Source organism: Saccopteryx leptura, chromosome 5 (assembly GCF_036850995.1).
Source record: "Saccopteryx leptura isolate mSacLep1 chromosome 5, mSacLep1_pri_phased_curated, whole genome shotgun sequence".
In the NCBI taxonomy this organism is placed as follows: Eukaryota; Metazoa; Chordata; class Mammalia; order Chiroptera; family Emballonuridae; genus Saccopteryx; species Saccopteryx leptura.
The window spans coordinates 126,518,585-126,534,613 of record NC_089507.1 but is presented as its reverse complement, the minus strand read 5'-3'; the positions used below and the strand labels follow the sequence as shown (position 1 = coordinate 126,534,613).

General features: G+C 37.3%; 1 protein-coding gene across 9 annotated transcripts in view; it reads left to right on the top strand.

The window, feature by feature from the left end:
* MLLT10 (MLLT10 histone lysine methyltransferase DOT1L cofactor) overlaps positions 1–15,412 on the top strand; it is a 289,716-nt gene extending 274,304 nt beyond the window's left edge. For 4 of the 9 annotated variants that reach the window (XM_066384583.1, XM_066384582.1, XM_066384585.1 and 1 more), the window contains 7 exons: positions 1,354–1,508; positions 3,371–3,559; positions 3,969–4,057; positions 4,195–4,556; positions 5,608–5,704; positions 10,628–10,837; positions 13,661–15,411. In XM_066384583.1, the coding sequence (XP_066240680.1) occupies positions 1,354–1,508; positions 3,371–3,559; positions 3,969–4,057; positions 4,195–4,556; positions 5,608–5,704; positions 10,628–10,837; positions 13,661–13,705 (1,147 nt within the window). In that variant the 3' untranslated portion in view covers positions 13,706–15,411. Of the gene's footprint in view, positions 1–1,353; positions 1,509–3,370; positions 3,560–3,968; positions 4,058–4,194; positions 4,557–5,607; positions 5,705–10,627; positions 10,838–13,660 lie in introns of all 9 variants that reach the window. The other 5 variants (XM_066384587.1, XM_066384586.1, XM_066384588.1 and 2 more) reach the window with 3 other exon arrangements.
* The last annotated feature ends 617 nt before the right edge of the window (positions 15,413–16,029 follow it).

Below are 16,029 nucleotides of genomic sequence, written 5' to 3'. Positions count from 1 at the left end.
GTGTGCCCTGGCCGGGAATCGAACCCAGGACTCCCGCACGCCAGGTCGACGCTCTACCACTGAGCCATCCGGCCAGGGCAAAAATTAAGATCTTATAGTGCTATTTTGCTTGGTGTCATTATTTTTCATTAGCTAAATGCAATTTAGTGCAATAAATGGTACAAAATTATTTTGAGTATAAATTTCCAAATTTATATTACTCTTAAAGATTAGCTTGATTAGCCTAAATTATCCCAGCATAACAACTATTTGGAGTATGATGGCAAAATGTATATATGTAACTCACGATGTTTCATGTGGAATAAAAAGCCTCATTTGTTTAACTTCTTATTTAAAGAGTTTTCTAGAGAAGCATTTTAAAGCTGTGGCAAAACAATAGTGGGTTGTTAGAAGCCTTGTCCCAGCTCTGTCATTTACCAGAGTATGTCTTTGGACAGGTCACTAAACCCCCCATTTGTTTCCTCAGATGAAAATAGAGTCAGTAAGCCTGGTTTTGACTTCTCTCTAGGTTGTTGTGAAGATCATCTGAGTTGATTATGTGGAAACACTTTGCAAACTCTAAAGCCCTTCACTAGTGTGTTATGTTAGTATGGAACCTGGGAACCAGAAATGGGCACATTTGCTAATTTAAAACAAAAAGTGGATGATTGAGAACATTATATATTTATCTTAATAGAAGTAATATTTATTTTGGAAATGTTGATTAGGTCATCATTTGAAGTACAGATATGATATTTTAGAAAAATTTGTATAAAAGGCACAAAATAAAAATTGCTTTGGTCTTGATAATATTCCTTAATACTGAAAATACTTACATGTATTTTTGAATTTAGAATAAAATTAATAAAAAAAATTTTACTAATATTTGAGATTTTGTTGGTTGTAAATTTTTAATGTAATTTTTAATGTAAATATTTTACATTAAAGTAGATTTTACATTATTATAATTGCTCAGTGTTATTCTGATATTTTTGCATATTAAAGCAGAATGGTGGAACTCTTTTTTTCTGGCTAGTTATCCCAGTCTTTCTGATCCTTCTTTCCCTTTTGTCTTATACACCTATCTCAAGTTCTTTTGTAGTCTGTTTTGGAAATTATTGGTGATGTGTTAATATTTTCTAGTGGTTTTTAATGATCAAGTATGGCCGTTAGTCTCTTAATTTTATAATTGGAGGAGGAAGAGTGATAATTCCTAAATTATAGGGTAGATTTTGGTTTTATTGTTCTATCATAAATGACTTTGTGTTAGAAACTACTTTTGTAGGAAAGGGGGTCAGCATAAGGTGAGAAACATGAATGCACTCTTCTTCAAAGGGTTCTTATATTTAACCTGAGAATTAATGTTTTCAACAGATCCCCTGTAAGCAGCTTACAGATTCGCTATGATCCACCTGGCAGCAGCAGTTTGGAAAATCTTCCTCCAGTAGCAGCCAGCATAGAACAGCTTTTGGAGAGGCAGTGGAGTGAAGGACAGCAATTTTTATTAGAGCAAGGTACTCCTAGTGACAGTAAGTATTCTTTTCTTATCTTTAAAGAAAGATGAATAGATGGTGAATTGACAGGTGGATAGATGCAGAAGTCAAACTTTGTCAAGAATAGTGATGAAGCTATGATATATGTTTTATATGGTAAAAAGTATAATATAGTGGTTTAATAGAACAGATTCTACAGTTTTACTGCTTGGATTTGAATCCTGTCTTTATCTGTTATTAACAGTATGATCATGGATAAGTTTCTTAAATGTCAATGTGCTTTAAGTCTCCCATTTGTAGAATAGTGTTGTTTTGAGAGTTAAACAACTTTTAAAAAATGTAAAGAACCTTGCCTGACTCAATGAAAGCACTTATCTATTCCCTGGTTGTGTTACTGCTTATAATTATTATAATATCTATTCATTGTTTCTCATTGTACTTTGTTACCAATTTTTAACTTCTAAATTACACAAGCTATGTTTTTCTCTTAGCTTAATTGTTTGAGGAAAATTTGCTCACCTCTGGAGAATTTACTTTTAAAATTGCATACAGTCAAGTATGACCAACTATCTTTTTTATTTTATAATTTGGATGAGAAAGAATGATAATTATCAAATTATGTATATATAAATTTTATATATTAAAAGTCTTTCTAATCCTGCTTTTACCCTTTGTCTTATAAATCTATCTCAAACCTATATCATTTCCTTCTTAAATTACTAATATATATTATAGATACGTATTTAGTATTTTCACAATTTCAAGTATTGGAGGGCGACCATGGGCGAAAATGCCAAAAACCAAACAGTATGGGTGGTGGTTAACTGGAAAAGTGGCCTAGTGTTAAGGATATATGTTGTGGGGGGGAAAGGTGGTTTTTATAATTTGGGGATATAAGTGTTTGCTGCTTTATTTTATTAAAACAAAACATTTTGCTTATTGTTAGTAGACAAGTGCCTAACAAATGCCTAATAAATTGGCATTTTTATGAATGGTGCCCTGACAAAAAATGCTAATTGTAAGAAAATTTATGCTCAGATAATCCTTTAAATGTATATGATAGCTGGAGGACAGGTTTTGCTTCATCTTTACTGCATCTCATTTGGGCGCACTAAGGGTTTCTTTGTGGGATCTTGAAGAGGAGGGATAAAAGTTAAATCCTTGGGAAATGACCATATGTGTCTGTACTGGTAGAGTTGTGTCTTTTGAAGCCCATGAGGGCATGTTAAACAAATAAAACTTTTTAAGACATAGAACTTTTAAAGTGTCTATTACTGTGGCATAGTAGTGGTGAGGCTGGAGTTGTGTTTGAGGTGATAAGGCAGGACAGAAACTGGGCCTATTTACAAATGATGAGCTTCCTCTGGGAGTTGGGGGGCCTGCAGTGCACATACACACTGCCCCCTGCTGGGAGCTGTGTGCAGTAGTATGTTGAGCAGCTGGGCTTAGAAGTTCCTCACAGTGTCTGGTGGCAAACTTAGCTTAACCAAGCAGCAAACAAAAACATGTGGCCTTTTTGTGTTGAAGGCTATCTATCGGTGTGATTCTTTCCCACTTTAAATACCCAATTAATGTAAATCATGGCAGGCACTTTGAATTTTATTTTGATGAAAATAAGAATGTTTTTGTCTTTTTTTTTTTTTTTTTGAGAATGGAAATTACCTGAACCTCAGGTGGGTGGTGTTTTTTTGTTTTTTTTTGGTTATACATATATATGTGCAAATTATACTTATATCTACATACAAATTTAGGAATAAAACCTAACCATTTATAAATGCTTTACAGAATTTCTACTTTTCTACTTAACTTATTTCTAAAGTTATTGACACCTAAGTCCTTAAAATACTTAGCCCTGTGTCTGAACTTGTCTTTGTTAAAAACGATCCAATATTTGCTAGTTTTAGGAATGCTGAAGTCATTACACCAACTTCAAGTTGAAAATCGAAGATTAGAAGAACAAATTAAAAACTTAACTGCCAAAAAGGAACGCCTTCAGTTACTGAATGCACAGCTCTCCGTGCCTTTTCCAACAATAACAACAAATCCTAGCCCATCTCATCAAGTTCATGCATTTTCAGTACAGAATGGTATGAAAATATTTATTATTTGTCTAAGGAAAGTAGGTTAGAGTTTCAATACCTTTTAAATAAGTGAATAACAACTTATATGAAGATGTAGAAAAGGAGTGATGGGGTATTTTGAAGAGCATAAAGAATCCTGTTAAGCAATGAACTTGAATTTGTTCTAACTTCATTAGCACATAATCTAATGATAAAATTTATTTAAATGTGTAATGATCTCTTTATTGATTTAAAGCCATAGTATTCAATAGAGATATAGATTTTTCCATTTAAACTGGCCTAAAGAAGAGCAAGCTTTAAATTTTAAATGTTTTTAATGTGGGCTTCAGGATAAGCTTTTAGATAAGCCTTTAATCTTATACATAATGTAATTTAACAGGGTAAATAGGTTTCCTTTTGTCTTTTATTATTCTAGCTCCTACTACTGATTCCTTGAACAGCAGTAAGAGCCCTCATCTAGGAAACAGCTTTTTACCTGATAATTCTCTTCCTGTATTAAATCAGGTAATTTTGGTGTGGTTAGTTTCATTTGTATATTTTACTTAAGAACAATAGTATATCACATTAAATGGTTTAAAATCATTTGAAACAGTTTTTGCTGCGTTCCTTACAATATTAATTTCTATTATTTCTTCCATTAGGACTTAACCTCCAGTGGACAGAGTACCAGCAGCTCATCAGCCCTTTCTACTCCACCTCCTGCTGGGCAGAGTCCAGCTCAGCAGGGCGCAGGAGTTAGTGGAGTTCAGCAGGTCAATGGTGTGACAGTGGGGGCTCTGCCCAGTGGAATGCAGACTGTAACATCCACCATTCCTGCAGTGCCTGGAGTGGGTGGGATCATTGGAGCTTTGCCAGGTAACCAGCTGGCAATTAATGGCATTGTAGGAGCTTTAAATGGGGTTATTCAGACCCCTGTCACAATATCCCAGAACCCTGCCCCCCTCACCCACACAACTGTACCACCTAATGCAACTCATCCAATGCCAGCTACACTGACTAACAGGTAAGAAACTTACTTGTATTTTAGGTTTTCAGTGCAAAATAATAAATATTATATTGTCCACGTCTTAGATTGGGATTTTTAGTGTGCTCCTTGTAAATGTACTCTTTAAGACATTGAAAGCCACCAAAAGTTAAGTATGTTATACTGAGAGCCATTTATTTTTGAAACTTAGTTCAGATTAAGACAAAATTAAACCACTTTAGTAAGACAGCATTAAAAATACTCTGTGCTGAAAATTTGTCTTGATCTGTGATGTATATTTTAAACGCTAATTTTTCTTATGTCTGTGTATGTTGCCTTCATGTGTCATAATTTATTCAATATTCTGAAGGAAATATTGTATGAACACATGAATATTGGTTTCTTAAAATTCAGCTATGTAATTTTGTTAGCTTTATAATCAAAGGTTTTGATGTAGGATGAAGGTCTTTATCTTGAATACCCAGGGAGTGAGACTTGCTGTTTCACTATACTAGAATTTCATTTGAATGTTCAAAATATGGAGACTAAAATCGTGTTATTGGATGTACTTTTGAGGAATCATTTTAAATGGATTTTCAGTACGTATTAGGAAATGATTTTCATGCTCTATCTTTATTGATGCTTAATTTTACTGACCATGGGACCATCTAAAATGGTTAGGTCATATCACTCATTAGTATGTTTGGATTATATCTTGTTTTAAATGTGTTACTTAGTATGGGTTAAATTATTCTTGAGTAATTAAGAATAAATGATTACATGTGCATGTTCTAAACACACATAAATTTCTACTCCATAAAATAACTTTATGTCTGCTTGGTTTACAATAAAAAGGAAAACAAAGCATTTCTCAACAATGTAAATTCTTGTTTATCGGTATGCGTGCTTGCACATGCACACGCAGGCACACATACATACAAATAAATTTGTACACCATTGTTTTCAAAAAGTGTTATAATTAAAAACTTGATAACTTATTAAACATCAAGTCAACACCTGGTCTTTCATTTTACTTTAAAAAAAAATTAAAGATACATAGTAGAAAGTAAGAATTTTAATCTTTTTTCAGTGCCTCAGGACTAGGATTACTTTCTGACCAGCAAAGACAAATATTTCTTCATCAACAGCAATTTCAGCAGTTGTTAAATTCTCAACAGCTCACACCGGTAAGTGCTTCCTTTTGTTAATATTTGATTTTTTTAGGAGGAAATAATCTAAGTTATAATTGATATTCAGTGTGCTTATTGATTACCTGCTTTGTGAAATAACATTATGAGAGGCATAATGCAAAAAGTAGTTTGTCTTGCCATTTGGTATAGTCTGCAGTACCTGTGCTGACATTATATTGATTTATTTGCAAATATTAGAATATGTACTGTGATGCTGTTGTAGACTCTGGTGATAAAGGGTAAGCAAGACTTTCTAATTTTGTGGCACTTCATTCTGATAGGGCAGATGGACAATAAATAAAAATCCTTTTTGGTAGTGATGAGCATTAAGAAAAAAACTGAAGCTGGACAAAAGGTTCGAGAGCAGTGGCATGAGGGCCATGTGAGGTTGCGTGGTCTGGCGACTCTAGTAGGTGACTAGAGCACTAATTTGAATCAGAGGTGAAAGAGCATGGCTTTCTGATGTGGGAATAGAAGAGAAGGCACATTTCGGGTAGAGGGACCAGCAGTTGCAAAAGACTTCAGCTGGGCCAGGGTTTCTGTTTTGGAGACTAGAAGCAGGCTGGCATGATGGCTCATGAGAGGGGGAGGGTCGGGCAGGTGGGCATGATCTAGGAGGTCATGGGCTGTCTTATTTGTCTGGCTGTAGCAGGACATTTAGTTTATCTTAAGTGTGATGGAGCCTGACCTGTGGTGGCACAGTGGATAAAGCATCGACCTGGAAATGCTGAGGTCGCCGGTTCTAAACCCTGGGCTTGCTTGGTTAAGGCACATATGGGAGTTGATGCTTCCAGCTCCTCCCCCCTTCTCTCTCTCTGTCTCTCTCTCCTCTCTCTCTCTCCTCTCTAAATTGAATAAATAAAATTAAAAAAAAAAAAAGTGTGATGGAAAGGCATTGGTAATTTTTTTAATCTTTCTATTATGGAAGTTTTCAAGTGTGCCAGTAAAGAAGATAATATGCTAATAACCTAACTTTAATAATTATCCCATTTAAAAAAAGATTTTTTTTCATGTATTCTCACCTTTTCTTGCAGGATTATTTTAAAGAATTAATTGGAGGGCTTTGAAAGAATAGTGACATGCTAGTCACATTTTTAAAAGATGAGTTGAGCTGCTGCGTTATGGAGAATGGTCTGTGTATATTGGGAGCGGGTGGTGGCAACAATAGAAACAGGAGCATTCCAGGGTGGATGTTGGGGGTCTTTTAACAGTGCAAATAAATGTGGTGGAAAACTGTCTGGAATTGTATATTAAATATAGAAACAATAAGACTTGTTTGTTGGATAGTCAAGAAAAAGATGAGTCCTAAACAATTGGATGTTTACTTTTAATGAGAGTTGGATGACGAGGAGGAACAGGTTTTGGAGAGAGAACAGCAGTCTGTTGTGGACATACTGACTTTGAGATGTATCACATTAGCCAGATGATTTGTGCACTAGTCAGCTATGAGTGAATATAGAAAGTTGAGGTCATTGTGGCACGCTCTCCCTCTTGGGAGCCTGCCTGTACCTTTCCGTCTGCTCTTCCCCCCTGGCCCATTACCTTTACTCTTCTTTCTCCGAGCTCCAAGTGCCCCTTCTTTTGCCTCTATAACTTGTTTTCTGAGCATATTTTTTTCTACCTCTGTGACTTTAAGCTTTCTCATTAAAAAGTAAAATAAAATTAATTTGGAGTCATTGCTGCCTATGTGATGTTTAGATTCATAAGATTTGATAAGATCTGAAGACTGAGCCCTGGACATCCTGGAAGAGGAGAATGATCTAGGAAAGGATGTCAGAGAAAAGTGGCCAGTGGTTTAAGAGGGGAGCTGAGAAAGTGGTGTCCTAGTGTTTCAGGAAAGGGAGGACTCTGCTGAGTAAAGCGCTTCTGGCAGGAAACGAGAGAATTGTCCATTGGATTGGGCTGCCCAGGGATGTCCCACAAGTGTGGTGGGTGGGAGTGAAAGCCTTACTGGGTGGTTCAAAAGAAAATTGGAGGAGAGAAAGCGAAGGTGGCATAGAGGCAGCTAGGGGATATTTTACTATAAAAAACAGTCACCTAAAAGATGAAAGGCATGGTCTAAGTGGGTAGTTGCTATTCATTTGGAATATGACAGCATATGTGTATGTCGATGGGTTAATTTCTGGTGCAGGAGAGAGGAAGGGTAATCCTAGAACAGCCACACTCCTAAGGAAGGAGAGGACTGGGCACAGCGAGCGTTCTGTTCTGAGAGGAGGGCAGGCAGAGCAGCTGTCAGAGGGTTGTATAACAGGAGGTGGAAGAAATCCACTTCAAATGTTGTTAATTTTTTAAATTAAATTATAAGTAAATTTGTCAGCTGAAGGGGAATGGTGGTTAAGAAGATGTGGAATGATACCTTGGCAAAGGGGGAGAAGGAATGAACTAAGACAGGTGTGGACATGTGTGGCTGAGGGCGGCAGTGGCTAGCCCTCTGCAGTCATATATTTAAAGTGAGGACAGGTTGATATGGTTGTGTGACTTTTTTTTGGCCCCATTTCCCTAGCATACTTCATTGAGTTAGACTACTTGGAGAAGGTACTACTTATTTAACTCAGAGTTTCAGTCTTTATTTATCATTTCTTTCTAAAAATATATTTAAAATATTTGTTTTGATTATAAGGCATCATTTTCACTGTCACAAGTAAAAATGGGTACCACTTTTACGGTGGTATATAGATAGATTGTATATAAATTTTGTGTGTGTGTGTGTGTGTGTGACAGAGAGAGTCAGAGAGAGGGACAGATAGGGACAGACAGGAAGAGAGAGAAAGATGAGAAGCATCAGTTCTTCATTACAGCACCTCAGTTATTCATTGATTGATTTCTCATATGTGCCTTGATGGGGGGGGGGGGCTACAGCAGACCAAGAGACCCCTTGCTTGAGCCAGTGACCTTGGGTTCTGGTTGATGAGCTTTGCTCAAACCAGATGAGCCCACACTCAAGCTGGCGACCTCAGGGACTCGAACCTGGGTCCTCCGTGTCCCAGTCCGACACGCTATCCACTGCGCCACTGCCTGGTCAGGCTGTGTATAAATTCTTAAATGCTTATACTAAAATGTGATCTTGTTTTCTTACCACATGCCTTATCTTAATATGAAGTACTAAAATTCAGTTTACTCGAGGTTCTTCCTATTCATCAAGATTTTACTCTTAACAATAGCAAATATAGATGTCTCATTTCTAGAACATGGTTTATTAAGGAATTTTTAGCACAAATTGTTGCTTAGAAACCATAAGGACTGAAGCAGTTTAAATTTTACTTTTTCCTTTGTTAGCCAAAGGAGGTCAAGTTTGCCCATTTGCAAGCATGGAATTTTATGTAGGCAAGAATTTTATTGTAATACATACTTTATTCTCCCATATTAAGAAAAACTCTTGCTTGACCCTCCTCCCTCACCAGCTCCTACCCTGTCTCTCTGCTTGCTGTTTCCTTCCAGACGGCCTTCCTGTTGCCAAGTCCCATGGTCAGTTCTAGTTCTTTGTCTCACTTGACCTGTCTGGCAACAGCATTCAACAGAATTGATTTCTCCTTTCTCCTTGAACACATTACCTTAGTTTCCAGGATAACATATGATCTTAGTTTTCCCCGACCTAACTGATCATCCCTGTATAGCCTCCTGTCCTAGGTCACCCTCTTCTCCTCAGCCTCTGAGAGTGTTCTAGAATTCAGTGGTCTCCAGGCACAGAGTTTTAGATACCTTTTGTGTGTATGTACTGATTTCTTCAGCCACACCTCTCTCTGGAATTTCAAACTCCTGTGTCCAACTGCTTACTTGATATCTCCACGTGGATATCTTACTAGACATTTCAAGCATAACATGTCCAAAAAAGTGATGATCTTCCACATCCCTGCTCCATTGTTTCCCTTCCTCAGCTGATGGCAAGTTTATTCTTCTGTTGCTCAAGCCCAAAACAAAACCTTACACCATGCTTCACTCTTCTCTTTCTCTGATGCCTTGTTGAATCCTGATCCTAAATCCGGTTTTGTCACTCCTCTGCTCAGCACCTGGTTCTGGCTTCCCATTTTACTTTGAGTAAAAGCCAAAGAAGTGTTCACAGCCCGGTGCTGGGAGGCGCCTCTTCTCCTGCCTCTCCTTTTCTCCCTCTGCTCCAGCATGTCTTGTCTCCTTACCATCTTCCTTGATCACACTGGCTGTGTGCTGTGTAGCCCATCTGTCTAAAACTGCCCCACCCCCAGCACCAGGTAGAGAATTGCCTTGACCATTCTGTTTCACCCGACCCCACCCTGCCATACTCTCTCACACACTTCTCTTTCCCCTGACCCTTAGCAGTAATCGTATTCTAACATTTTTGTCTGTGTCTCCCTCTGTCCCCCAGGTGGACAGAGATTTTTTTTCCCCACTGTTAGATTTCAAGGACAAGACACAGGTCTCAAAACAGTGCCTAGCACATAGTAAACACTCAGGAAATGAAGTACATATGCTTGCTATAAAGAATACTCTCATAACTACATCAAGAAAGCACTTTTTCTTTGAGCAGGAATAAGGACTTTAAACTTATTTTAAGTTTCCAAAATCATAGGAAGGATTTGACCAATATAGTTCATTCTAAAGTCAAACACAGATAACTGAGTCTGTAAGTTGTTGTCCTTGGTGACCATGGATAACCTAATTTGAATAGAAGTCTCCTACATATGTTTGCCCTTTTTGAAAATAAGCCATTCACTGATGGTCTTGACATTTTATTTTTAATTTTTTTCATATTGACATTTTATAGTAGACAGTTATTACCTAGTGCAGTGTATTTTTCCAGATGAGATATGAGTTTTCTTTCTTTAGTAGTATGAATGTCACTTACATTTAAATATCTAATATTAAAGAAGAAACTAGAAAAGGCAGGCTTTCAAGAACACTGAGTTCTGTGACAGGGAGCTCATTTTCTCTCAATGTGTCCCCAAGGAACAGCACCAGGCCCTTCTGTATCAGTTGATGCAGCAGCATCACCACCAGCAGCACCACCAGCCTGAGCTGCAGCAGCTGCAGATCTCTGGACCAACGCAGATACCCATCAACAACCTCCTGGCGGGCGCTCAGGCACCACCGCTTCACTCAGCCACCACCAACCCGTTTCTCACCATCCACGGCGACAGTGCAAGTCAGAAAGGACCAGTAAGTGTCTTTGTTTCCTTATAGCTAGTGAAATAATAAAAAGAGTTGTTTTTTTGTTTGTTTTTGTTTTTTTTTTTGTATTTTTCTGAAGTTGGAAACGGGGAGAGACAAACAGACTCCCGCATGCGCCCGACCGGGATCCACCTGGCACGCCCAACAGGGGCGACGCTCTGCCCACCAGGGGGCGATGCTCTGCCCCTCCGGGGCGTCGCTCTGTTGCGACCAGAGCCACTCTAGCGCCTGGGGCAGAGACCAAGGAGCCATCCCCAGCGCCCGGGCCATCTTTGCTCCAATGGAGCCTTGGCTGTGGGAGGGGAAGAGAGAGAAAGAGAGGAAGGAGAGGGGGAGGGGTGGAGAAGCAGATGGGCGCTTCTCCTGTGTGCCCTGGCCGGGAATCGAACCCGGGACTTCTGCATGCCAGGCCGACACTCTACCACTGAGCCAACCGGCCAGTGCCAAAAGAGTTTTATTGATCAGAGATGATTCTCTCTAGTCTTTCCCTTATTTTAAAATATGTTATTCCCCTAGTAAGTGCTTCTTAAAACCAGTTGCAGCTGGATATTGTAAACACAAAGAACCAAAGCCAATTAATAATCCCCTAAGTGTATCAGTTTGAATTTGCATGTAAGGTTTGAAGGCCATCTTATTATTCAGCAGTTTTCAAAGTGAACATTCATTTTATTTATAGTGTTATGGGACAGTCCACTCAAAAGACAATACTTGGTGCTTTGTTTAATGGCAGAACTAGTCTAGATATTTGAGGAACATTTTTATTATTTTGCTCTGAAGTGCTTCCTAAAACTGACTCATTTATAATAAAATTAATACATAAATTTTAAGGTAATCCAGCTATTCTACCAGGTTACATTTAAAATGAAAGTAAATTACAATCACATTTATAATGGAATTTAAATTTTTATTAATTTTATGAAAGTAAAAGCAGCTTACCCTGTCAATGTACATGTTAACAGAAATAAAAAATGAATGCAGGAACAGTATACTACACATAAAGTAGCACATATTGTAAGGCTGTTTCTTTCTATTCTCCTCTATTACTGGAGTGTAAGTGTTTTCCCTAAACTCCAGTTCAGGGCAGACCCCTGTTAAAGAAAGGGTATTGGGATAGAATGGAGACTGGACATGAGGAAAAGGAAGAAGGGAAAGAAGGAAGTGGGAGACTTGGCGAATCAGAGTGTTAAAAGTTGACAATGTTTGTTGTTTCCCATAACTTTGAAAGCTTGCTATGGACTGTGCTTTTAGTCCTTAAGATCTTTGGTTTGTATTTAGTAACAAGAATTGGTTTTAAATATAGGTAATTAATTTTCATTAACTCTTCAGTGCTTTTTGTTTGACCTGTTGTTTACTTTCTCATCGTGAGTACATACTGTCCTTATCACAAACTTAGTTACCTCTCCAGGGTTTAGTTGACATAGGAAATGTAAGTGATTAAATATTAATTTAGAAATTTTTTTGTATGTTTTTTTCTAAAGTTTTTTCTTGTATTAAAAAATGAATTAGGCCCTGGCCGGTTGGCTCAGTGGTAGAGCGTCGGCCTGGCGTGCGGAAGTCCCGGGTTCGATTCCCGGCCAGGGCACACAGGAGAAGCACCCATCTGCTTCTCCACCCCTCCCCCTCTCCTTCCTCTCTGTCTCTCTATTCCCCTCCCGCAGCCAAGGCTCCACTGGAGCAAAGATGGCCTGGGCGCTGGGGATGGCTCCTCGGCCTCTGCCCCAGGCACTAGAGTGGCTCTGGTTGCGGCAGAGCGTCGCCCCCTGGTGGGTGTGCCGGGTGGATCCCGGTTGGGCGCATGCGGGAGTCTGTCTGTCTCTCCCCGTTTCGGGCTTCAGAAAAATACAGGAAAAAAAAAAATGAATTAGCCTGACCTGAGGTGGGGCAATGGATCAAGCCTCGACCTGGAATTCTGAGGTCACTGGTTCAAAGCCCCAGGCTTGCCTGGTCATGGCCCATATGAAAAGCAACTACTACCAGTTGATGCTTCCCACTTGTATCCCCCACCCTCTCTCTCTCTCTTTCCTCTCTCTAAAATCAATAAATCCTTTTTAAAAATTAATTAGTTACAATTTTTGGTACAATATGAATGTGTTTTTTAATGGAAAATCACAATAATAAGTAATATAAACTAAAACAATATTACTTATCTAATGGAGAAAAGCAAGGCTGGAAGATAACATTTATCAGTACCTGCTATATGCCAGACATTTGTTAGCTACAATAGTATGTGAGATTTCAATCTTTAAATAGTCTGTCCTCAAGCACTGAGGTTAGCTCTCATGATTGAAGCAGCAACCCCAGATGGGTTGCTGGGTGGATCCCAAGCGGGGCACACGAGAGTCTCCCTTCTTCTTACTTAAAAAATCATAATAATAGGCTGTAATTCCATTTTTTAAAATAGATTCGTAGATGGAGATTCAAAGAGGTTAAAGATAAATAGCACACGTTGGATCAGAACTCATGACATTGTTAGTTCATCAAAAATTCATTTTCCATAATATCATGTTACTACTTCTGTGGAAATGTTGATTTCAGGGGATGATTTCTACATTCATTCCTTGTGAGTTCTAGCCCTCAGATGGGCACTTCTTTCTTTGTTTACTGCTGAATTTCAAGTTTATAAACAACTGGTAATGTTTATCAGTAAATTTGTCTTTGTTATGCTAAAAAGTAGCCATTTTGACTTGTAGAAAAAAAGGAATAACAACATATATCACATTTTACCTCACTTATATCAATTAAGAGGATAGTACCACAAATGTGGGCCAAAAATTGACTTAGCTAATGCATCTGATTTTGTTTTAACTGCAGAGACTTAGTGATAAAACCGGGCCTGTTGCTCAAGAGAAAAGTTGACAGTTGAGCAATATCTAGAAATTGCCTCTCCTGCTGTTCTAGCACTTCAACCTGCTGCTCTCGCAGCCCTCGTACTCCACCTATGAAGAAGCCCAACAGGAAACGGACCGCACAACAGGAAGCATGGCCACAAGGACATTCTTGTAAGGCTTTGAGTCATTTTCTTGTTGCTTTGTTGCACTGAAATGGAATTCCCATATCTCATATCCTGATCCCTCACCCAGACTTTTTGAACTTTGAAAGAAAATTAATAACTAACTTTTGTTAGTGAAATAATTTACATGCAATGAGTTTATCAACCTAAGAGAAATTTAATATAGTTGATGCACCACAAATTTTGTTACTAATTGGAGAATAGCAAAACTAAAGACTTGTTCCATTTATAAACTATTTGACTTCATTGTACAAGTTGAAATATGAAAATATATTTTGTTTGGGTTACAGTGTGCTTGCTCTGGGAATCAAAACTTAAAACAAATTGCAAAGAACTGTCCAATTTCTTCTGGAGTTTTATTGGTTATTGCAAATAAATAGGTCATCAACTGGGTCTTGGCAATCTTTGTTACAAAAATTTCCTTTCTAATGGGATTTGACACATTTTGGTAATCAAGTTAGAATGGTAATGTCTGCTTCTGCTAAAGGTAATTTTTTTTTGGTAAATGCTTTTTCTTTAGTGTTAAGACCTATTCATATTTCAGAGAAACTTTGAGTTAAGTGAGTTTTAAGGCTGCTGGGGAACCAGATTGATTAAAAGTGAAAGACGTTCTTTAGAAGGAGGGGCCACTCTGGAAACTGATTGGTAGGGTTGGCCTGAATCAAGTGCCTGTTATACCTCCATGGTGTTGAAATGGCTCTAGACAGCTGAGCTTGCACTGTACTGTAGTCAGTCCTTGTAAGTATAGGAAATAGTCAGTGTTGCACCAGCAACCTTCCCCATGGTTCTGCCTTTATTAAAAACTTTCTATGCCACCGTAGATAGCTCAGGCAAAACTATATTACCTGGGTATTTATCCACTAATAAGTCACAAAAAAAAGTGGATTTGCTAATAATTTTAGTTTTTTTAATTTTAAGTAACTTCCCATTACTGACAATTATTTCAGACAAAACAAAACAGCACAAACAACCCACCACTACAGTTCCTGAAACATGAGTAATCTGTATTACAACCCTTCCACTGAGTTGCCACACTCTTAGGTGTGACAATATTGGCAGTATATAAATTAAATAATTGGGGATGTAATCATTGAACTGTTCTTAAATGTGAGAATTATTAGTGGAAAAAACCCAGCTATAATTAGACCTCCACTGTGTACTTAGCTGGAAGAACATGTTAATTCTGCAATATGTCTCTTGGTTAAACATTGCACAGTTCTTACCTCATTTCTGTAAATAAGGTTTTGTGAATCTGTTTTGTATTGTGGAAAGTTCATAAGATAACATTGATATTTTGATTTGTAATATTTCTAATTAGTAGATTTAATTGAAAAGTAAAATTAATTTATTTTTATATGTTCAGGGGAATTTTAAAAAAGTCAAATCTTTTGTAGATAATTTAAAATATCAGTGTGGTTTATTTTATTTAACCCACTGGTTGTTATTCTGTAATAATTTGTATAAATGGTAAATTTTGAATGTGTTGTTATTTTACCTAGATGTAAAATTCCACATGTATTAAAAAATATGTACAAAGTTTTTGTTAATAAAATTTAATAATGTTTATAACAGCCATTTTTTCTAGCTTTATTGAAATATAATTGACATGTAGCACTGTATAAGTTTAAAGTGTACAGTGTAATAATTTGACTTATATATATTGTGAGATGATTATCACATTAAGTTTGCTTATTGTTATCTTATATAGATACATCAAAAAAGAGAACAAAAAAAAAAGTTTTCCTGTGATGAAAAATCTTAGAATTTACTGTCTTAACAACTTTCAAATATACCATAGAACGGTGTTAACTATAGTCATCATGTTGTACATGTACCCCTAGTACAGTGGTCCCTCATCTATTGTGGTGGTTATGTTCTAGAAACCCCCACGATAGGTGAAAATCCGTGAAGTAGCAACCTTATATTTATTTTATTATTTATATATTTTTAAGGCTTTATAAACCCTCCCCATACTCTTATAACCCTTTCCCACACCGTTATTAACCTTTCCCACACTCTTTTAAACACTTCCTATGCTCTTAACCACTTTCTACACTCTTAATCCTATGTAATTTTATGTGTTTTATTTAATTTAATATTTTAATGTTTTAATTAATATTTTTATATTGCTTTCAACTTTTAAGCTAGAAAATGCTTATTTACTATAAAA